General features: G+C 42.9%; 2 protein-coding genes across 3 annotated transcripts; one reads left to right on the top strand and one right to left on the bottom strand.

The window, feature by feature from the left end:
* Nucleotides 1-1,869: 1,869 nt before the first annotated feature.
* nsun2 (NOP2/Sun RNA methyltransferase 2) lies at nucleotides 1,870-12,139 on the bottom strand. The gene is made up of 19 exons (XM_035183327.2): nucleotides 11,897-12,139; nucleotides 11,153-11,310; nucleotides 10,874-10,978; nucleotides 10,681-10,786; nucleotides 10,518-10,589; nucleotides 10,307-10,391; nucleotides 9,130-9,322; nucleotides 8,567-8,641; nucleotides 8,273-8,403; nucleotides 7,607-7,680; nucleotides 7,341-7,471; nucleotides 6,233-6,329; nucleotides 5,856-6,040; nucleotides 5,458-5,550; nucleotides 4,293-4,428; nucleotides 3,703-3,783; nucleotides 3,134-3,272; nucleotides 2,689-2,728; nucleotides 1,870-2,584 (listed from the first exon to the last, which is right to left on the bottom strand). Exons 1-19 carry the CDS (start codon nucleotides 11,963-11,965, stop codon nucleotides 2,266-2,268), a joined length of 2,289 nt encoding a protein of 762 aa, XP_035039218.2. The 5' UTR covers nucleotides 11,966-12,139; the 3' UTR covers nucleotides 1,870-2,265.
* Nucleotides 12,140-12,546: 407 nt separating this feature from the next.
* srd5a1 (steroid-5-alpha-reductase, alpha polypeptide 1 (3-oxo-5 alpha-steroid delta 4-dehydrogenase alpha 1)) lies at nucleotides 12,547-22,792 on the top strand. 2 transcript variants are annotated; one of them, XM_035183347.2, is made up of 6 exons: nucleotides 12,547-13,206; nucleotides 13,900-14,066; nucleotides 17,083-17,184; nucleotides 19,399-19,549; nucleotides 19,648-19,745; nucleotides 20,761-22,792. In XM_035183347.2, exons 1-5 carry the CDS (start codon nucleotides 12,896-12,898, stop codon nucleotides 19,712-19,714), a joined length of 798 nt encoding a protein of 265 aa, XP_035039238.1. In that variant the 5' UTR covers nucleotides 12,547-12,895; the 3' UTR covers nucleotides 19,715-19,745; nucleotides 20,761-22,792. The 2 variants fall into 2 exon arrangements, with proteins under 2 accessions (XP_035039238.1, XP_035039237.1); XM_035183346.2 differs by having other exon boundaries at nucleotides 12,548-13,206; nucleotides 20,710-22,792.
* Nucleotides 22,793-24,179: the final 1,387 nt, after the last annotated feature.

Below are 24,179 nucleotides of genomic sequence, written 5' to 3'. Positions count from 1 at the left end.
AGATGCTAGAGTTTGTATCCAGGATATTTTGACAGCGGGAGGAAGTGGAGATGCGTCATCTATCTTTGTATACAGTCTATGGCTGAAGGTTTGTTCGGACAGAGCGACACAAATATTATAGGTGGCAAAGCTTTATAAACATACAGATGTGGGTTAATAAAAAATAAAAAAACTGACTGGAGGAAAACAACAGACTTGACTTTGAATTTTGAGATCAGGGACCACACGTGCAGCTAGCAAGTTAGCTTACAGTTCGCTGTCCAATTCGGACTTTTACATCACGCTGAGTGACAGGTCTCGGTTTGAGAACACTTCAGAATCACAAGTGCTTCCTGAAAGCTCTTCCAGGGAGAAGGATAATCAAAATGGAGTGGATGTGAGTGGTATGGAGAAAATTAGAGACAAAGGACCGATGGAAATATAAATTGAACGTAAAAGAAAAGAAGAGTGGGGAGTATATGGGAGAGGATGAGGAGAAGGAAGACTGTGCAGACTAGATGTCATTACTAGTATTAGCAGGCTGGCAGTGAACGTAGAGGCTAAAAGGCAGAAGACATCACTCACGCTGACAAACCAGTGCACACACACCGAAAAGAACTAAGCTGAAATATACGCACTGACTTAACTCAAACGCTCACTTACACAACCACACAAACACACACATCTCAGTAACAACTTTTGCCTTATCTTCAAACCTTTCCCCATATCTGTCCAATTCAATTTATTCATCCCCATCCTCTCTCTAACCCTCCATCCCCGCACTTCTCTTCATCCGCCCAAGGCTTTTATCATTCTCAACTCCTTCCATTTCCATGTGCGAGTATTTTTACTTCATCCTCGACTGACTCCACAAGCAGCCCCCCCGCCCGCTGCTACGTCTTCCTCTTCACTCTCAAATACCTTATACACATTTTTCAAATGGCAAAAAAATAAAAGTCTCCTTTATCCCCCCCCTCCCTCTTCCTGATCTTGCTCGTCCTCTCCGCCCCCTCCCTCAGCCATGTTGTCAAGTAAAAAGCCTTTGAGTCTTTCTTTTCCATCTGTCTGGACTGTGCAGGGAAAGAGAGCAGAGCCGTGTGAGGGGATACAACTGGGTTTACTCTTCCACTTGGAAGTAACCCAAACAATGACTCCTGGTGTCTGAGACTTGTCCCCTTCTGCCTCTGCAAACATCGCCATCACTGGCGTATCCAGAGCAGAGGGAATTGACAGGACAGCCTCCCTCTTGAATGTTAATAGTCACTGCTGTGCACTTTAGACGAACCGAGCCGACGCAGGAAGAGCAAAGGATAGAAGAGAAAATAAGAAGTTGATTGGGAGAAATAAAAAAGAGGAGAGCTGAGGAGTGCAGGATGCTCTCTGTGGTCCCTCTGTTCTCTCCCATCACCAGAGAGAGGTGAGGGGGCTGGTTGTCATGACAGCTGTTGTCATAGCAGCTGGACTGGGTAATAAACAAGAGGATGAGATGGCCGTGTATCCAGTGCAGTGAAGCCACCGTGGCAACCACCAACCGGATGCAGCAACCATGATTTTGCCATGAGAGGCTTGATTTTAATTCCTCCACCGAGGAGGTTAGGTTTACATCCCTGTCCATTTGTTGGTTTGTCAGTTTGTTTGTTTGTTTGGGAGCAAGATTGTGCAGAAACTACAGGATTGATTTTTGGTGTTTAGTTTGTTGAAAATTTGATACATTAATTAAATCCTGCTGCACCCTTAGCTTTTACTTCAGACACAACTGTGTGAACGACTACTGTAGCGGTGATATGGTTCCTTATAGTTGTGTTCAAATATGTCTCTTTAGCACACCTTTTACAATTCAACTGGCCCAGAACGTATTAGACTATAAATAACTTGACCTGTGACACAGTAAGCATTTCACTCTTTTAATGAACCCTGTCGTTCTGCTGAATTACAGATGTAAAAAATGAGATGGTCGTTAATATAAAATTCTCAAACATGATCGATGGCAAAAAAAAAAAAAAAAATGATGACCCTTGATCAGTGGAATAAATTTGTTAAAACATGAACAAGCTATATAAAATAAGAAAGGCCATTAACTAAACAGCCGACTCCTGGAGGGATCCAAAAATGAAATATCTCAAGGGAGTCCATCTCTGAGAGGGAATCCTTCAGTGTGATAAACAGGGAAGAAGCGTATTACCCTCCTCTACCACATCATGTGGTCCTGGATCTGCTCAACAGCTTTTAGAGCTCTAACACGTCCTCAGTCAATCCTGCTGTCTCTCTCCTGTCGCCTTGAAATTTTCAGCCACTCGCCCCCTGGTTGCTGCTGTCGGCCTTTGGTTCTGACGATCCGTTTTCCTCGACGTTCAAGTCCAGGTCTCCTTCATTTCCGGCCTCCATTTCCTCCTCTGTGACCTTTTCCACCTCGTCCTCCACCTCTTCCTTTCCCCCCTTTTCTCCATCTCCCTCTTTTTGCCCCTGGCCCTGTTTGTCTCTGAAGACCTCCACGCCTAACATTCGGAGGTAATGAAATCTCTCGTTGCGCGGGACGAAGGCACGGATGGACGTCTTTCCCCTCCAGCCACACAGCTGGATGGGACACTGAGGCTCCTCTGGGTGACTGAGGAACAGGAGGAAAACGGTGGGTGTCAAACCTGATCACTGCTTTAATTGACATTTATTAAATTATGGACTAGAAACATAAACAAATACAAAACCACTTACCCTGGGTTGGGAATATACTTCAACACAATGCTGCCCATTCCTGTGAAGATCAACGTGCATAGACAACACATTAAAAAGTGATATTAGCTGGTTTATTGATACCTGTTCACCATGCTTCCTATTAATAATATCTGAGAATTATTAAGTGCAACTCCATTTTTCATTTGCTGGAACTGCTTAGCTCCCTCTCTGAGGTTTTTGGGTCAGTGTTTTGCTCAAGGGCAGCTCAGCAGCAGTTGTTGAGGAAGGCAGAGCATTACTCATTCACTTTGCTCTTTCATATTTTGCCAGGAACCTTTAAGTCACTAATTCACTACTCTAACCTCTGGGCTGCTGGTGCCGTTAATCAGATCCTGTTTTTTTTTTTTTTTTGGGGGGGGGGTTGAGTTTGCAAAAGAAATCGGTAGCAATAATTATCATTTGGCACAAATGGTGCAGTACGTACCCAGTTTCTTGGCCTGAGAGTGAGCATCTTCCTCCAGTTTGCTGAGGAAGGGGTTCTCCTGGGTGAGCAGCACTTTGATGTCCTCCACACTCACGCCGATTATCCTGGAGCGAATATACGGCTGAAGAGTGTAGATACCCTGGTGTGACGGAGAGGTGGTTCACAATGTGCGCAACAATGAAACGAGTCCACATTCTTTACAGCTACACTGTGCATTTCAAATGAATTAATTATCAGTTGATTGGAGTGTGAACTCTGCCATCTGGCTCCCTCGTTATTCAGCTGTCAGCTTTGATTGTGGATACAAGAAGAACCCACGGCATGTTTGGGCACACAGAAGAAGCTGCTCATACGCTGGGTTTTATGATGAAAATCTAAGAATACAGAAGTTGCTCAAGCCTTAGAAATGTAAGCTTTATATTTTACCATGCATCTTCGCACTATGAGGTAAATCTGCATACAAAGAGAGGATTACGTGGTGTGAAAGTGATTTAATGTGCGAGGATGAACTGAGACTGGCTGAAAACGGCACACTAATCTGTCTGTGTGTGTGCGTGTGCGTGTGTTACCTCCTGAGCCAGTCTGAAAGCACAGCCAAACTCCTCTCCATCACTGTTGCGACACCACACCTTCACCCCTGTGTTAATGACCTGAGAAATGGATTAGAAAAAAAAAGTAAACACACACCCACAGTTTGAAAAATGGCTCTGTAGCAAAGCAAAAACTCCTTTCATTTAATTACACTTATTAATAGTTCTTTTACACGTAAAATCCAATGTGATCATATAAAAAATCTAAATCAAAAGTAAAAGGTCTATTTAGGTTACTTGTGAAGTCGTAGTATTAACAGAGATGTTTCTGTAGTCACTGATGTTCAGCAAACTTTCTCACTCGAGGTGTCTACTACAGAAGTGTGGGTAAACAGTGAAGTGTGTGTTGCAACCTAAGAGAAATGCAGAAAAATGTAACAGAGTAATAATTGAATGAGGATATGAAATCAGGGGGAAATAGATATATGCCCTAAATATTAATCCGTTTGCAGATATTACACAGACAAGAGAAGTGAGCTCAGGCATGTACCATCACAGACATAATGCAGGTGACTACATTATAAATCATAATCGTCAAACATGGATTTCAAATGAAAACACACAAACACCTTCATGCGCTCGCTGTTGTTCAGCAGTACGTTGCGGAGCTCTTTAGACACCATGTACAAGTGTCTCTTCTTGCCCTCATGGGTCCTGGTCAGAACATTGAGTTTGGGGAAGTCTGGGGAAAGATCGTAGAATGATCTAAAAAAAAAAAAAAAGGAAAAAAATTATTTAAACAACATTAAAATCCAGAAAATGATCATGTCCGTATTCACATGCCGTTTTCAGACATGAACTCTGGAGAATGCCCGCACAATTCTGTCTGGAATTCCTCCAGTTTGCCTTTCCCACATAATGAATGCAGCATTCAGACACTTTCACAACACAGAAATCTCTGGAACGTTCAGGTGAGGTGTGGAGCTGCAGGTAGAGGCAGGACGCGACGTATTAACTGCAGAGGCCACGTGTCTTTGTTTACAGCAGATTGAAACAGGGTCAACCCTTATGACCAAAAACTCCCTTTGACATCTTCAGTGTATGGCACCGCTTTTTCATCCTGAGATATTTGTATTCCGTCCTCTGGAGGATCTCCTGCCACGTTTTCACGGCTCATTCGGACATTCTCCAGAGATTTTACTCTGAGGCTGACAGGGGAAACTGGGGAGAATGTCAGGAGGCTGTCACATAAGCCGTTTTCAGACATGACCTACAGGCAACGTCATAAGAATTGGGGTCCGGGCTTTACCCACAGTTTACTTATCACACATGCACAACGTGGCGGGAGTTTTTCCGCACAGACGCGTCCACAACAGCAACAAATCCTCCACACTATTCAGGCAAGAGGTGGAGCGGTGAAGCAGGCAGAGGCAGGATGTGACGAATTAATTCTGCTTCAGCGATCAGTGATTTTCTTGAGAAGACACCGGTGTCTGCTCTTATCACCACAAACTCTCTTGACATGGTGTACGACACCGCTTTTCTACCGGGAGATATTTGTTTTCTTCCTTTTTGCGTCTGTCGCATGTTAGAAGTGTTATTAAACCCCCCACTCGCATGCAGGGATTCCCCGCTGTATTCTCAAATCTGATTCTACCGACTTTATACGAGGGGGCCATGTGGAGAAAGTCAGAGCCTCTCACTCGGACATTTCACAAATGAACCTCCTCTGGAAAATGTGCAGAGTTCAGTGCATGTCTGAAAGCAGCTTAACACACACACAGACATGCTTACTGTATAGTGGTGAAGACAGGGTCGTCTTCAGTTAGGAACACAAAGGGGTCTTCCTTATAACCAAACAGCTTCATCCTCTTCATGGGTGGAGGCCTGGAAAACAGAGGAAGGAGACTGTTAACAATGTAGTGTGTATTTACCTTAAATAATTACCTTAAGCAAATACACTGCTTGAATTGAATTTGATGTGTGATTAAAGTGTTCCCTTAATCATTTTGAATAATGTATACTTGTGTTTATTTAAAGTCCAAATGATCGATTTACATCCGCTTTTAATGATGACCTGACTATTCATCACGAACCTTCTCGACAATCACAGTAAGTAAACCGTTTCAAATTTGCATATTATAATATTAATAATATTATATCAGAGGCTATTCCTTTGTTTAGTAACTCACCCACACACTGTATTTGGTTTAGCGGCAGTCTCCTGGGCCGAGGAAGCTCCTTTGGATGCCTCCTTCTCTGGGCCTCCCCCCTCCACCTCCACCTTCTCGGGGATGCGGGGAGCCTCTGCAGGGGTCGAGGCCGCCAGGGAGCCTCCAGTCTGTTCCACCGCACTGGACGACACTTCCTTCCTCAGCTGGAGACGACAGGGGTGGGGGAGTTGGGGGTGAGCAGACAGAGGTTCAAGAAAAAGAAGACGTCCTCAGCTCTGGTTAGGAAAACTGGACAGGTGAGTGATGCAGCATTTAAATTGTGCTTTCATTCCCTCTCTTCTTGTAAGAACAACAATTTAATCATCTATTGAGTGTTTTTGTTTGTGAGGAGGTACCTTGGGAAATCTTTTGTTCCACGGCATCGGGGCTTTCTTCACCAGCACAGCCACAAAGAAACCTCCAGTGTTTTGGTGATGTGGCAGAATCCTCATACTGACAATAACACACACACACACACACACACAGACACACACACACACACACAGAGACACACACACACACACACACACCTTTTAGTTTTGTGGTGTCACATACTGTGAAGCTAAACAAGGATTTGTTTTTGCCAGCTTGAATGAAGACGTGCTGTAAAAACATATAACAATAGCTCCCTCTACTGGCCAGGGCCATGTCAGTCTGAGATTTTAATATGACATCATCTCCCATTATGTGAGCGTACAGATGCAGATGGTGGGGCTGTGTATGTGTGTGAAACGCTGTGCCAAGAAAAAATAAATTAATCAGACGTATTACTCAGCTAATGAATTTGGCATCAGTGAAAAGAGAGAAGGTTCCAAGTGTGCGTTTGTAGTTTTTTGCTCTTCTGAGAACAAAATACACTCATTGATTAAGAAAAACTGCTTGATTAAAGGTCGGGTTGGTAATTTATTACTGAAACACTTATTTGATTTTATTCTTATTTGTCGAAGTCCTCTTCACCTCCCTATAGCATCAATATAGTCATCTGAGACTTTAATAAAACACAACCAATCATTTCATTTGGACCAAATAAAATGATTGGCTGGCCTCGTAGCTTTGACGAGAGGGCCAATTGGAGGCGGCGGGATGTATCGGTTGCATATTTTCAACGTCTAGCCGGCTGTCAGTTTTTCCGAAAATCAAGTTTGAATGAATTTGACATGACACACAATTTGTTCGATTATATTCAAACTCCCCCCAGAAATCCCAGAGTTCTTCCACAGGCTGCTTCTCAGACGCTCTGGTATCATGACTGTCCACTCAGAACGGCTTTACTTGCAAGCATCCTCCATTTCATAGTAACACAACCTAATATTACTGACTATTGATGCACTTCTACACAGTATATTTAGAAATCGAGCAGGTGACAAGTGACAGCCCTATCAGGAAATGGCAAATCATAAACTAATCCTCCACACTTAACTTAATAGCGCAAACTTCTAGTGTGCAGTGTCTGTGAGTTCATACCATCTCTCCAGATGCATGCTAGCCAGTTTCTCTGGGTCATTGGGTGGGAACATGGTGGGACGGATCTGCGTTCGCCGATTGCTTGGAACCTCGGACCAGTCCGAGAACCACTGACCCTCTTTGGTCATCAGCTATGGAGCAAAGAGCATGATTCATAATCAAGACTTAAAATTCATTATGACTTTGAAGCTGAAATGCTTCAATGACCTAAATGTCATCTTCCTTTGTGGTTTTAATGAACTCCAAAGACCAAAATATTCCAGTACCTTCCAGGAAGAGACACCGGGCATCCACTTCAGCCCCGGCAGGTCGGCAGAGCTGTCAGCGAGCTCCAACGTTCCTGGCAATGTAGACGAGAGGAGACGTTACAACTTGGCTGCACAAGACAGAGCTTCTATCTAAATAAAATTCTCATAAATCGCATGTTGTGGTATATTTAGGCTTTTACAACTGAAGGAAATGTTTGTGAAGGCGAAATACACGTATACAATGTCCAGGGTAGGTATTTGTGTTTTCTAATGGGAACATTCAAATATAACAAAATTATATCAGGAGAGATTATATGAATGTGGCCGTTCAAAATGTGAACCAATACAATATCAGAGTACACAGTGGACCCTCATCTGTTTTCAGCTGCACTATTGTTCTATCCAGGATTTCCATGGTCCAACTGAACCTTTTCAATGAGATGAACCTGATTTGTCTGAAAATGGCGATAGAAAGCTGTACTAAGTGCAGTGGATGTGGCATTTTGAGGTCATATGACCTCCTCGTAAATGTGGAAGTTTGTATCAGCCTACATGAACTGGTCAGGGACTGAGACGCTGTTCAGAGACAAGTTTGGAAAAGGATGAAATGAAAAAAATGTGCACTCCTTATAAGAGCAACATCATGTCATGGCTTTGGTTGTATACTCTGCGTGCATTTGTTACCCTCGCTCTTTTCCAGCAGTGCTGCTATGACAGCTTCGTCCTCTATAGGGTTGAGTGAACAGGTGGAGTAGACCATCCTCCCTCCCACAGCCAGCTGTTCAACCCCGCGCACTGCAATCCGCAGCTGGAGCCTGGTGAACACACACACACACACACACTAATGTAGCCAACTTTTCTAATTAGGACCAAAGGACACACTCCATTCCCTTGTTGTTCAGTCAATTTTGTCTACCACACAAGTGCACAAATTCCTATGTTGTCTCAAAAATGTGAGCACTCGCTGTTCCCACTCACCCGTGGAGGTGCAGGCTGTTGCTGGTCGTCCATTTCTTCCATACGTCTATGTTCTTTCTCATGGTGCCATCCCCGCTGCAGACACAGAGCAGACAGAACCATTCAGTCATGCCTCACTTTGACCAGGGGCTTGAACCACCAGAGATCCCCAACACTTCTCACAGGGCAAAAATGTCTACAAAGCACAAACTGTCTAAATGCTGGGCTTTAGCTGACGGCCACATCCCTGCTGCCTGCCTGTCTTCATTACCGCTTTCCCCCTCTCCCTCTGTTGTGTTTGGCAATGACTCCTGGCTTCAGCGCTGCAGCTGGCCCAGTCAGGCAGCATTTACAAACTAATGCAGTTCCGGTTCAACTACAAAATGACAATACTAGTGAAGAAGGCGCATACGCTAGAGAACCTCCATGCATGATGTGGCTGCATGCAGGACACCTAATCCCATACCATCTGTCTCACATACACACGCATCAGGCACAGCTTAGCAAACATATTTCTTTCTTTATCCACTTCCTCGCCACATAATACCCAACAGTGCAGACATGTCCTGCGGCCAGTTACTGACCTACAGGGCACGTCACACAGAATGCGGTCGTAGAAGAGGACGTCCTTCTTGCCGTCGGAGAGGATCTGCAGCGTGGGGATGCAGGAGGCGTCGTGGTTGACCACCATGATGCAGGGGCTGTTGAGACGCTTGGCCTGGTGCACCAGCAGGTAGCAGCGCTTGTTGTCCACGTCATTGGCAATTACAAAGCCCTCTGAAAGGCAGAATGTAGATGAGAATTACATACAGTTTATGCAGGGGCACATTGGAACTACTGTGGAACTAACTGTGCCGTGTTACAGCAGCAAAAGGATCGTAAAATTAGAAGAATCAGTAAAAAAATTTTAAATAATAATTAATTAAACATTAAATATAAACATAAGGAAGTAACAAAAATACCAATAGTACATACAATGTAAACAGGATTGTACATGGAAAGATATTGAGATTTAGATGTCATCACTGTTGTGACAGTGATTGTGTAAAACTGTGATAAATCTATTTTAAAAAGTAGTAACAAAATAGCTTCATCAGCTGCTGCCTTCATAAGAGGTGCGTGGTAAAAAGGGAGCAGCTCAACTGAGCGTTTACAGCATCAAAAACCTATGTTTAAAGAGATGAGTGGAATGACAGAACCAGAAGGGGACACCGAGGCGGTCACAGAAGTGGAAACTCTATTGACTCGTATTTATGATCCCACATGGAGCAAACTACAGTATTATGCCATATAGAGCTGCTCGGGTCGCATTTTTCTGTCTGACCTTTTTCAAGCCCAAGAGAAGGCTAACTGATCCCGTCCTGAACGGTATAGGCTTTTCAGGGTGTTTTTCCGAGCCTGACTTAAACCTGATGCAGTTAATATGAGCTGCACTGGGTTTGTGTTACTCTGGGCCTGACACACGCGGTTATTGCTTGAAGTGTAGAAAAAAATCAAGTAGATAACCAAGCCAATATGACAGCACCCTTGAGTATGAGGAGGAAACCTGCACCCGGGCCAAAGCAGCGTGCGCACAACCAGTGCCCATGGAGCATGTCCCTTAACCACACCGGTGGGCATCATGTGCATCGTTGACTGCTGCAACGCCATATTCGACAAGACTAAGACTGAGTGAGTTTGAGTGCAATTGTTCGTCAGTGATTAGATTATCTGTGTGACAGGGATTATACCATTTGTCCTGATCAAACGCGTGCTTCTTACCTGGAAATGGCACTTCCATGTCAGCATGGAGCATTTCAATCAACTGGGCTGTTTTTGACCCTGGAGCTGCACACATGTCCAAGATCTGCACGCAAACACATGCACATCAACACAAGCACAGCTGTTTCTCAGTGCTCACAGGAAGAAAACCAAAACAGAAAACACATCACGTACTGACAGATTTAACCTTCAAACGGGGCTCTGCTTTTACCTTGTGGTGTGGCTCGATCTTCATAAGCAGAGGAGGGATCATACTGACAGCCTCCTGTCGACTGATGTTACCCTGCAAGGACAAAAAAACAAATTCTCAACATCTCTGACCACATTCAGAACTGGTATTAACTTCCTGAGTGTTAGGTTTGTGTTCCACTCACCGACTCGGTCTCGCTGACTAGAAATTGGTGGAACTTCTCCAGCAGGGGCGACTTCCTAATGATCTTCCTGCTCATGTTAGTTTGCCAGGCCTGCTCATCAGGATACCTGGAGAAGACAGGCACAGTGCGTACTGGGATTCTATTATGAACCTGTGTTACCTTTTAGCTTTGCGCAAACAATGCAAGCTTGTACCAGTTAAGAGCTTGTGGAGCCTCAATCATCTGGCCATCAATCTCCAGCTCCTGAATATCCTTGAAGTATTTTTCCTTCAGGCAGTGGAGGATCTCCTTGGCATGGCTGGAACAAGGCAGACAGAAAGAAACCGGGCCTTACTCTTTCATATGAGGCTTTTCGTATCGTCTATGTGACTCAGACAACTTACAAGTGAGCGGCAGAGACACATTAATACGACAACTCTCGTGCATGATGTTAAGCATGACTAAGAAAAGAGTATGAGGATTCCCAGCTGACCTCTTGTACCCAGTGATGCGGATGGTGGCCGGCAGTGGTTCCCTCATTGCCTCCATGAACTGTTCGAACTCCCCCTCCGGCACCAGGCCCAGCTCCTGGTAGTAGTGCTCGAAAAGCTTGTTCTCCTTGACGATGTCGGCGTAGCCAGCTCCCCAGCCCTGAGAACATGAAGGCACGGCCATTAGTGTGGGTAGGGGCAGAGCAACAGGGCAAGCAAAACCTGTGCCCCCAGCTGAGAGAGAATTATGTGGTTTGGTATCATGTGTTCGGGTTGGTTCAATGTAGGTCCATTTTGCCTGGGGCCCCTGAAATGCAGTATGAACCTTATGTACTAAATTGCCAGATTATGAGGTTGATCCTGGTTTTAACAATGCAAACGTTCATTAAATATCAAAAATCAGTCAGTTAAATGTTTTCTTGCTTATGGTCTCAGTATCAGAGATAATAGGGCAGCTCATAGTGTCTGGTACATTTCATTATGGTCTGATCATCAATTCGGCCTGAGGTAATTAACTAAACACTACCCAACTCAATTACATTGTGGAGTTTATTTCCAACCCTGCTCGGTTCTTCCCTTCGCGGTAAACCTGGCTCACAGCGTCACGGCAGCACGAGAACAAAAGTTCCGTTTTCACCTCGTCTCCATTCATTTGAAGGATATTTAAAAGCTAAACAACATGTGGCCCTGACAGAGCAACACAACAGTAGCACGGTAGGTGCAGCAGCAGGAGAGTGGATTCTTACAGCGTTGTCCCTGCTGTCCCTGCCGCCGGTGACCTGGTTCTTCTGCCGCTGCCTGCTTCTCTTCCCCATCTTGGAACAACAGACGACCCTGGAGGAAAGTCTGCGGAGCAACGTGGTGGCCGGACGCGGGGAAATGTGCGCAGCGACTCGGGTAAACAGCGAGGCTTCAGGGAGGAAGAGCCGCCGAGCTACTGTGTTATCGTCAAAACGTGTTGCCTGTGACGCACGTGAATCAGGACCCCCGTCGAGGTGGCCGCGGACTGTGCCTGAAAAGAAAATGAAATATATCTGCGCGAAGTTCAGGGCCGATTTCTGAAATCTTACCACATGAGAAAAAAAAAAACTTGATTACTATTTTAATTTCTTATGCGTGATATACAATTATTGCCTTCTCAACGAAACACACATTTTAAATTGTAGTTTTTATAATATCATCAGAATTGCCATTATCATTCCATCATAGGTGGACACTTTGTGTGAATTCAAAAATCAAGTTGTAGAGCCATTGAGTTAATGATTTTTTGAGTTATTATTCATTTATGCAAACTATTTGATCGTGACACCAGAGCGAGCTTTTTGATTGGCTGATACGACTCCATACCACGTCTGTTCAGCGGTTGCGATTGGTCGAGTGCTCATTGTGTGGAAACATATTCTCAGTCGCGTGTAGGAACCAACTGTGCAGCAAATGTGAGAGAAAGATGACAGATGGAGGAAGATGTGAGAAAGACAGGAGCCTCGGGAGTTCAGCATAAAGTCCTGAATGAATCTGCCGGAGCAGGAGAATCTGTTTTCACTTTATTAGACAGACGGAGCAGGCGGAGTTGAATCTCTGCTCCACACATTAGAAGGGGCGGTCATGCAGCTATGACGCGGGGAATCCCACCCCCCTTTAATAGACAAGAAGAGGATAAGCAGGCGATCGTAGCGAGTATCAGTGACTAGAACCCCTTCTCAGTTGTGTGTGTGTCTCCTTCTTGAACCCGTCCTCCTGCTGTCATGGACGCGCTCCTCTCCAGACTCTTCTCCTCGGAGGAGCAGGAGCTGCACACCTTGGACCGGATGGCGCACATCCTCCTTTTCATGGCCGCCTGCACTTTCGTCACGCTGCTCTTCGAGAACGTGCCCTACGGCCGCTACGCTAGCAGCAGGTACGGGTTCCCGCTGGACGCCCGGTTCGCCTGGTTCGTGCAGGAGCTGCCTGCGCTCCTCGTGCCTCTGTGCCTGGTGCTGTGGACGTCCTCCGCCAAAACGCTCCTGCTGCCCAACCTGCTGCTCATCGCCGTGTATTTCTGCCACTACATCCAGAGGTGGGTGCGCAAAACTTAGCACTTTTAGAAAAGGTTCACCTGCAGTCAGCAGCATGCACCGTGCAGTGGGGGAGTGTTGTCTTCCGCAGGTTGCACAATTTATTATTGAAAATCATTTTTGCACATTAGTGTCCTCTTGCACATTATCTGCACTAATTATATGATTGCACATGTATGCCTCTTATTTTGAAATTCACCTAGGTATATATTTATATACTTATACTATACGTCCCATTTTATATTCATATCATATTGTATACTATTGTGAATATATACATACATGTTTATATAGTTTTACTTTCTAAAGTTTGCTGCTATATATTATTCTGCTGTGACTTTATACTCATTTAGATATACATATATAGCCCCTAGCGTTTAATGCTCGTTAAATTTCTATACCATACCAGCCTTTAAACTTGTAAGAGTCTATATATTTATATATGTATAAGTCTATTTATATCCCCCTCTACTTATGCCCAAATACAGTATACATTCTCGTGCAGTCACCCTGTGCCGCTCTGCTTTTCTATTTATTTATCTATCTATTAATGAAGGACTCATTAGGAGAGAAGAATATCAAAGTGTGCATCTCATTTTTAAGTATATCGTTTGTACCAGCTAACTAATCCACATCAAAGCATATATTCGAAATAACAGGTTGTGCAATGATAACTTGTTTTTGTTCTGCTGCAGGTCGCTAATCTATCCATTTTTAATCCGAGGAGGTAAAGCGACACCATTCATCTCATTTGCCCTGGCCTTTGTTTTCTGCATCTTTAATGGGTACATGCAGATCAGGTACCTGAGCCATTACGCTGAGTACCCTGCATATTGGGTGACACATCCATGCTTCATCACTGGTAGGTGTTCTGTGGCTGCTGCTACACTTTCTACAAATTGATTTATATGCACTAGAGCTTCTCTGTGACAGGAGGATGACGAGGGATAAAGATGAGGGTTATCCAAATTGAGTTGGCCATCTTTGTCAGTGTGAAATAGATTGGGTTTGGAATAAACACTCACACTCAACATGAGGGATGCTGGAAGTCAGTCAGAGTTGAGGGTGCTCAGAGAGAAAAGTCTGTGTAATGACTTCATATTAAATGTGAAAAGCAATATCAATAATTATCGCAATATAACTTATCAATAGCAATATAACAAAAGCTATAAATATATACATCTATATATTGCTCTTGCATGTATCTCGATACCACAGCAATAAACAAAAACAAAACAATAAATCCCATTTATATCAACACACACAGTGATTCAACAATCCTTTCTAAAAAATGTCCAACATTCAAAAAACAACAGTGGCTATTAAATAAATAAAAAGAAAAGCTCATTAACATTATGAAACAGAACAGTGGCCTGTAGGAAAACTATGAAATTTCAGTTATCAGGTTTAGCTCAATGACCGTAAGAAAAGAGCAGAGGCTACACACTCACACCCCCACCCCCAGCGCCAGTCGACAAGGGATTCTGTTCCTCTCCAATCACCCACACGCCGAACCAATCTCCACATTAACCTGCTGAACTCACATCCATGTTCCTGGATAAACCCTAGAGGGAACCAAACAAACACAAAGCAAACCCCAAGCACTGCACGGGTCCCAACAACCTTTGACCAGTGACAGTGTCCACCGTCAACGTGCAAAGTGAGTGCAGGTCAGTGTGAGAGCGAGGAGGGAGGACATGCAGCACGGCAATATGACACCAGACATGTAATGTGCACCTGCCCCGATGCTGAAGCAGGGGCGGCGGCAACCATCCTGCAGCTGGTTCGGTACCTCCAGTGCTGTAAAAAAAAAAAACTGGTACTATGACGTGTTTAGAATTTTGGCATTGACTGGGTACCGAAGTATCGGGTCTTGTGACATCTCTACAGAACACGTAATTGATCTACCACAGATTTGTAAAAGGTTTTGCTGTTTATCAAGCATTTTCCTTTCTCTGACCTTATGGAAGAGGTTAAAACTACAACCTTCATTCAGGACCAAAAGTCAGTCTTCAAACTTTAAAGAAATAACAATGTGACATTAATCATGATAGATATCAGCATTGACTGATATGAATATTTTTATCTTGTGATCCGTGTTAGAATGTTTTATGTTATACCCGAACGCAAACTTAAATACCAGCTTTCTGAATCCTGTACCTAACTTTAGCAATGTCAAGCTCTATATGTGAACATCGGATAGGCTACAGAGAAAATACACTGATTGTTCCAAAACGAACTCAGATATTCTAAAAGTAATAATAATAATAGGTTTGTTTCGTGAACATATGTTCTGCTTCGCGGATTTGTTTTACATTAGCATAGGGAACTAAAGGAGAAACCAAAAAACAAATGTACTGAATTCATTTTATTTAACTGTTAATAATATACTAGCATGATAAGCAGACATATTTTACAAGGAAAAATCAACTGGATTGGTGTGTGAAATCTTGAAAGTGGTACATACGAAGAATAATGTGTAAGTAAAATCAACATATACACAAAATTACTTAATGCACAAGTAACTTGAAAATAAGCAATAACGTATAAAAACATCACTGATCTGTTGGGACAGTGTGTTAAACTGCCAGTTTACAGTGTAAAGGAAAATAACAGGCTCCCTACCTCTCACTCGTTCATCCATTCTACCCCTCCTATCTACCCCTACACTTCTCCTTCTCATTCAACATTCATTAATGTTTAAATGTTTGAAAAAACCTAGTACTCATTCAAAGGAATTTGGCTGCCTTGTCGTTTCCCTCTCTTGGCTTTTGCTCCACTGCAGGTGCTTCTCACACTTTTCAAACCGGAAAGTGCTCAGCTGTTGTTTTTGGCTCACCTTGCTGCTCAGGAAACTGTCAATTTTTAAATATATTTTCTTAAAGTCCCTGTAAATGTGTGGCGTAGCAAAATAAATCCTGACTCTTCCATGTTGCTGTTCATGTGTTCAGATTCATGTGTTTCATGTTTCTGATAAGTTTGGTTGTAATTAGTTATTTGAGGCTTTAAAAACTTTAAAGGGATAGTTCACCCAAAAATGAAAATTCACTCATCTACTCACCACTATGCCGATGGAGGGGTGGGTGAAGTAGCATTTAGTAACATCATGACTTTTTCACTGACGCAAATTTTTAGTCTATCAATTGTTATAACCAAACTACCACTTTGGTTGAATCTGAGGTGTTGCTGGCAATTCACAGGTCTGAGACCCATCTGATAGTCGGTCCAGGGTGCTCAATGGGTCACACTAGCAGGGAAAACATGTCAGAAGGGAGCCAACACAATGTCTGAGGAATAGTGTATATATGTTAATTTTAATATAAATACTGTTGCATTCATAAATAGTGAGGTGAATGTGAGGGATTCACATTTTACATGTGTATTTAAAGCCATATTTAGCCACAACAGGACCAACTAAACAAACTCTAACAGAGTGTTTACAGAAACATATGGTGTGGAACACAATACTTCATGTGTATTTCAAGCCCCTGAAAAACTGTTTCCTCAAAGTTTTCAAAGTTAATCTCTGTACTACACATTTATGACTAAATGTGCGAAAAGTTGCAGTTTTGAAAAGTACACTATTTTGCGTTATTTTCTAAGCTTATAAACTAAACGTGTCAGTCTCCTTCATGAGGGCTGTGTGGGTGTGTTTTCACCAGATTGACAGAGGCCTGGCAACATAAGCAGCCAACATTACAGCTGTCATTGGATTTGATTTAAATTGGGAGAATATGGTTGGCAACATATGTTTTATGGGTCTTTAAGTATAGTAGTAAACCTCTGATGAATACTCACTGATAATTGTGAATAGATGCCATCTGGCTGTTTTTGCTGAAATCTTGTGCTACAGCTGCTTGTGGTTGGTTTATCCCCAGGGGCTGTGCTGTGGTTGGTCGGCTATCTTGTGAATGTGCACTCTGACCACATCCTGAGGAACCTGAGAAAGCCCGGAGAGACTGGTTACAAGATTCCCACAGGTAAGGTCTTTAGTCATCAAAACACGGGAACAAATGTGTTCTCTCACCACAGCAGAGCCTTATATCCCTCTATTACATGACATCTAACTCTCAGAAACTTTATATTTGACATGTCTGCACCTTTTATAAGTTTGAATGATTTAATCAACTGCTATTTTTTAATTACATTTCATGTCTCATATTTCAGAGGTCTGTTAAGCAAGCGACACAATTTTCAGACCCAAGTTCACAACTTAAAAAAAAAAAAAAAATAGCTCTGAAATTCAGCTCAACATGACGTTTTACAGAAACAAATCAAAAGTTGCCAAAGAAGAAGTGATTGTATGAATGTTGTTGCCATAACAAAGATCAGCACCTGCATCACCCGTGAATGTCAGTGTCTCAGTCCGTTATGGGGAAATAGAAATAATCAAAGCATGGAAATGATCTGATGGCAATTTTGACCAACGCCTCCTCGCCCCCACTGACTTTTACAGAGCACCGTTCGCCTGTTTTTTTGAATTTGTATTCATATTCAACGTACTGTGCGTTGAAATCGCACCTAATTCGACACTGCACTTCCCTCGGCCATTAACAATACGCATTCCAAGTGTGAAGGCGATCAAACGAACGGTTCTCGAGATATGAGTTCCACATACAGACAGAAAGACAGACTGTGGAATTAGCAGGTAGATGACATTCACTTAACATTTTAAAAGCACAGTTCACTACTGCTGTGTGGTAACAAGTCAATAAAGCAGTAGTCACACAGTGCTAGATGCAAATTTTCCTGTGTGGTCACATGATTACACAGCATCACACTGTTGACTTAATGACAGGTTGTCACTGGTTATATTCAACTCTCTCTAAACAATGTATATTGGTGGATAAACAGGTTCTTGCTGCATTGACTCATTTGGTTCAGTTCAGCTTGTGTGTAGATGAGTCACAATACTTGGGTTGTTGAGTAGGTTTGGTTGATGGGTGTAGTTTTGCTGTAGTTGACACGGACATAGAAAATGTCAAAACCGCACAGTGTTGATAGTAATCATGTTAGACAGGGAGGCAGGCCTACTCTAGAACATTAATATTATATGTCTGTACAAGATTCATGCTAAATAAAGCATTCAGCCCTGTAAAAAGTGTTATTACTTTTATCTTTAGTAGTAAATGCTTATTTTTCACAAGAGATTTGTTGCTTTCAAGCCAGATTAGCCCCTTCCGCCTATTTTTCTAGTCTTTCTGCAAAGCTAACTGATCCAGTTTCATATTGAACAGACAGATTGCAATTTGAATAAGCATAATGTCAAATTGTTCCTTTTTCATTTGCCAAATTAATTATTTGTTGATTTATACTGAAAACTGTTCAATGCACTGGGCGTTTTAGGTTTTCTTTTATCTCGTCAGCACTGGTGTATTTATGGTTAGGGTTTCTCGTAGTTCTAGTCATGACACTAAGACTAAACAGATGAAAGAATGGACTGGTTGTTTTTTTTTACAGCGTGTGACCTTTTACTGTGTGAAAATGGATGCACATTCAGTGAGATGTGACACGTAAGGAGGGGGTTGGGTAAACAAGATTTTGGCCCAACTCCAAATTCCTTTGGACAAATAGCCTGGAGGGTGGGATGAAAAAGTAACAAAGTCCACATTCCTGCTTTTTTAGATCACAGATTGGTAAATTCACACCACAATTTAGACTTTTTCCCTTTGCTAAGTGAATCAGTAATCATAACAGGTTCACAAAGAGAGTGGCTCCTCTAAGTAAGAACATAGTCATAACAATAGCACCTTCAGCTTGAACTCGCGGTGAACCTGTTGAAACAATCCATCCTGGACCCTTAAGGAAAATAAAGAGGAGAAGGCGAGGCGGGAGGAAGCTGTGAGCTGTGAGGCTCTAAATGAACTTCCAGGCACGCCTGGAATCCCCTCACCCAAGAATCTGGCATTTTCACATAGAGGGTAGCAGCACTACTGTGCACATGGCCTGCAGTCCATTTGTGAATGCTCAGGCAATGTGGATTGAACTGTGTGGAGGCCTTTTTAATTTTTTGGCAGCATTCAAACTCAATTCCATTTAGAGATGGTGGAAATGTCACTACACATTCAGTGAAGTGTGGAATTGCAGTGGGTGAAAATTCATCATATTTGAATTCTCTCCCAGAGTGAATGATGTTGGCTGCTTCAGTTAACATATAAAGGGTTCTGTCCTCATGCTGTGTCTTCTACATACAGGCGGGATGTTTGAATATGTATCAGGAGCCAACTTCTTCGGAGAGATAATGGAGTGGGCAGGCTTTGCTCTGGCTGCTCACTCAGTTCAAAGTGCAGCCTTCGCCATCTTTACCGCAGTGGTCCTCTCCAGCAGGGCTGTGGCCCACCACAAGTAAGAATAAGAATACACAGTAAGCAGGTTTGCAGGGACTGAAGCAAGCATTTGTGTTAATGGAAGAAAACATGTTTCCCCTCTGTCTCTCTCTGCAGATGGTACCTTGCTAAGTTTGAGGACTACCCCAAAAGCAGGAAGGCTTTGATTCCATTCCTGTTCTAAGAAGCACTTTATGCACTGGAAGCTGGAAGAGGTACTGCTGTTGAGAAGAATATTTTCTCATATGTTTTCTTTTTTGGAAACAATTCTTTATTAGTTCATGCTTACAAAAGAAAAAATGACTTGTAGATACAGACCGGGTCAATTAATTATTGGTATAACATGCATATACATACAAGCAAGTTGTATATGTATATGTAAATGAATATCCATATACACCTAACATGTCAAGTTATTGTATGTTGCAGTCTTGAAGCCCATTGGCTATTGTCTGTTGAATTGGCCTCTGTCGGTATAGACACCAGATATCTCGGCCAAGACTCAGTCTTTCTTTTGTGTACACCATAAACAGTCCGTCTAGTTTCTTTTATCACACGAGTCAAATGTTTCTCCACACGAAACACAAAAAAGTATACTTTGTGTTTTAGATGCAGATCAATTGAAAACCTGATATCCGATGCATTTCAGTCAATGTGTTCCACCTCTTTTGCTAGCCACATGGAGTGCTTACCTGCGGGCAGCCAAATCCTGCTCAAACGTGATTGGTCAAATTAGAAACGGAAACCAGAAGGCTTCCTGCCCCTAAATCTTGTCCCTCGCTGACAGATTCTGCATATTCGCATGTAGAATCTCTTTATAGAGATAAGTTACCTTGTAACTTTAAGAAACATAAATCTTTTCACACGTGCTCACAAGTGCGCTCACACATTCAATGTCAACAATAACCAGCCATTTGACTAGAAGAGCATCTGACCAAGAGCTTATTGTCTTTCCTTTGGCCCCATGAGATGTAAAATATATCGGTGTGAGGTGATTTCCACTGTCAGAATCTTCTCTGCAGTCGTTAGGCCAGAAAACAAGTAACCAGTAACCAGAAAGCCAGTTACAATGTATCTTTTGTGAAAAAGGCTGATAGAGCTAACTTGCTGGGATGTCTAAGGACCGGTGTTTATTTTTTGAAGCTTGTCTAATGTTATCCCATATTTCTTCTGATTAAGGAAAGCTCTGATGTCGGAACAAACCTTGAAGATCCTTTTTTTTTCTTTCAGAAAATATTGAAACAGGTTGCATGCCTGTAAATGATCTGAGCTGCAAGCAAGTTACAGTTAAAGACCATTGTCTCATGATTTTTATTGTTGCCATCAGTTTGGCAATAATGTCCATAAAGCACAAGAAGCTTTCAGCAACCGTGAACTGAATGACCTGGAAGTGTTGTGCTTGCAGGAGAGCGCTCCTTCAGAGGATATAAGATGGTGATTGGAGCGTTGCTCAACAGCAATACAAGGGATTTATAACACACTGCACCAGCAGTAAAGAGTTTTAAGACGTCTCCGCTGATCTGCATATTCTCCCAGATGGAACATAAACTAGGAAATGCAAAGCAGACATTTCAAGCTTTCATTAATCCTCAAGAGGTATCTGCTGCTGAGCTATCTTCTTCACATCCGTTTATATTAAATAGATACAAACGGGACCTTGAGTTAACTCCAACGTGTTCTCCCACCTCGTCCAGAGGGACTTTTCCTCTTTACCGCATCGTCTGAAACTCCTGATCGAGAAGCCACTCGGGAGCAAAAGGAAAAGACCAACCTGTCCCCATCTACTGGGCTGCAAGGAAATCAAACAGAGATCAAGCACTGCCTTCAATAACTCACCCAAGCCTGAAATGAGAAGAAGAGATTGTCTTCTCAGAAAGAAAGAAGAGTGGACAAGGAAATGAAAGGAAAAAGTATTTGGGGAGAATTTGAAAACAGGAGCACGTTGCATGGATAAATTGCATTGGATGGAGTTGCCTGTGACTGATTGAAAAGAAGGAGACTGGGGGAATAGATAAGAAATATGTTGCATTGATATTGATCATAACATATTTTATGCTCTTATACTGTTTCATAATCATATTTATCATGAGCCAAATAATCTGTGTGAAGTAGGACTTTTTTTTAATCATGTCTTGTTTTGTAGGATTTGATCAAATGATGTGCCTTACTCGAGTGTTTCTCAAAATAGGTTAAGTCTGGAAAAAAAGTGGCATTTTCACTTTACTTTGGTCAAATCTGTCACAATCTATATGTGTGTATATAGTGGTTTATACTGAAGCTTTCCTTTTTGTTTCCTGTTTCAAAAAGTGCCGGCTGCAGTTTCTTATAACTAATCAGCCCTCTCTCTCCCAGTGGAGAAGATATTTCCAACACCAGTCACGGCCAAGGTCATATCAGAAGGAATTAAAAAAAATGTATTGAAAATAAGGGTTTTGTCATCATTTTTAGACATGGTGCCATCAATAAATAAAAGGACCGCTGTGTCTGAGTGGGATGAAAAACGAAGGCTGTGTGTCGCTGAAGGCTATGTGGAGTGACATCCTTCATGTACAAGATCCTCTCTCTTTTTTTTCTCTCTCTTTCTCGCTCTTCCAGGCTATTTCCTGTGTGTATCTTCTGTATCCACGCTTCCTGTAATTGCATCACTATATACAACAAGGCCAGTGTTTACTGAGCCTACCATCTGACTTTAATGCCTTTTAGGCAGACACCGACAGATTTCCTTTTTATATGCAAAGTGACTCAGTGTAATGACTCATAACTCTTTATTTGCATGTTTATTAATGCAGGCAGCAGATACTCCACAAGGGGGGGGGGGGCTGTTCTGTAATAGTCAATATACATATGTCAGCCTGTGGCATATGTACTGTAGGAAAGAAAAGGAACGGGGTTAGTCTGCAGTGTCGCCTCCTACAGGCAACAATAGGAATAGCTTTTTCAACTTTAACACATTTGACACCCTCAGACGAAAAGAGTCACAGCTGCAGGTTTATTGTTTGTTTTTAATGCCTAATGTTTCATGATTGCTTGAGTTGCCTTATGAATTCCAGCTCGTGGCTACAGAACACAAAATGCTAGGTTTTGCAAGAGCGGGGTTGGTTATCAGGGTGAACTCATCTTTAATTCCAGTCCTAGCATCCAGGAAAGTTATTTAACACATGTTTAACTGGTTTAAATTGTAAATGTTTGTATGTAGAAAAATAAATGCAAAGCCTCAAACACAAATAGCATCTGTAAAATAAATAAATACAGCTCATACACTCATGACTTGCAGGTGGTGTTGTTTTTTCCCTCCTGTAAAGGGCAAACATTAGCATGTCTGTATCTTTGGGTCTAAATTCTTCCTGCCTGTAGGTGCGGCAGGCAGGTAGTTCTGCAGTTGTGAACCTGCAGGGGGCGCTGCTCTGCAGCCAAATGCTATTCCCTTGGTTATGGCTGTGTCTTCAGTAAACTGTACATAACCCTACAGTGAGGCTTCAACACCGCAGGAAATATATTCATGCTTAGAAATGTGGAATTGATATAATAGCTGTTGATATAACCATGTAAATACAGATTTTCCACTCATGTGGGTTCTTCGATGTCTAGTAAATTCTGCGATCTCATTACCATTCAAGCCACATGCAGCCTCAGACAACTGCAAGCTTCTTTAATATGATCTCCTCACTGTTATGCCTGTGGGCATAATGGTGACTTCTCCAGCCCATTGTGTGCGCGCGTGTGTGCGCGCGCGTGTGTGTGTTAGGCATTCGTCAGCCATGGTCCAGTCATCACCAATGTGGTAATCCCATAAAAGCTGACAATGAGGCAAACCAGCCTTGAAATCACACACACACAGACACACACATGCGCCGGCACCCAGTCAGTGTGTGCTTTTGGCTTGAGCTGAGACTGTGACATGAGAGGTGAGAGGAATATCTAATTCAATCTCGCGTGTCACTCAAACACCCGTGTTTGATACAGTGTAAGATGGGGATGGAAAGGAAGAGCTTTGGATCTCTATAGGCGTACAGTGGGGTGGGGGGGTGAGCAGCTGTGCGTTTGCCTCAGTGTGTTATGCACAGTGCTACATATCCTAGCTGACACATAGCTGGCATATAGTTTCCTCTGGGGGGGTTTTCCTCGACTCTGTCACATGCTGCACGTGAGCAGCAGTGGTAGGAGGCTGGCATGCAAGAGCCTCCCTCACTCACTCTCTCTTTTGCCTTCATAGGCATCCAGGAAGGTGCTGGTTATGCCTCATCCAGCCTGCCTGTGCTGTCCGCTCTGTCATAGAGTTTAATGGGGAATAGGGGGGGGGTTGCTGTTACAGGGGCTGGGCGTCATACAGAGGCTGGAATGATCTACACCACCTGCTGTGTGTGCTGCCCCCTGAAAACGTGCATTTGGATGCAGTGGCCGCAGCGTAGTAAAATCCAGAAGAAGGCGGCATTCCATTTTGTGCTTCTACAAAAGACTCGGTGTGTGTTATGCAGCATGCACTATTCTCTGGTGTTAATGTGAGCAGCATGTCAAGGGCCAAGAGGTTGTGGTTATTCTGGCCCCCAGCAGTATCTCAGACGCCAGCAGACAGCACCATGTGGTCTCCCTCTCTGTCCAATGTTTGGAGAGTTGTGATATTCAGTTTTCTTCTTTACCAAACAGAGGCA

This window comes from Hippoglossus stenolepis, chromosome 17, assembly GCF_022539355.2.
Source record: "Hippoglossus stenolepis isolate QCI-W04-F060 chromosome 17, HSTE1.2, whole genome shotgun sequence".
In the NCBI taxonomy this organism is placed as follows: Eukaryota; Metazoa; Chordata; class Actinopteri; order Pleuronectiformes; family Pleuronectidae; genus Hippoglossus; species Hippoglossus stenolepis.
Note: the sequence above shows the minus strand (reverse complement) of the source record. Positions and strands in the feature narration are given on the sequence as shown.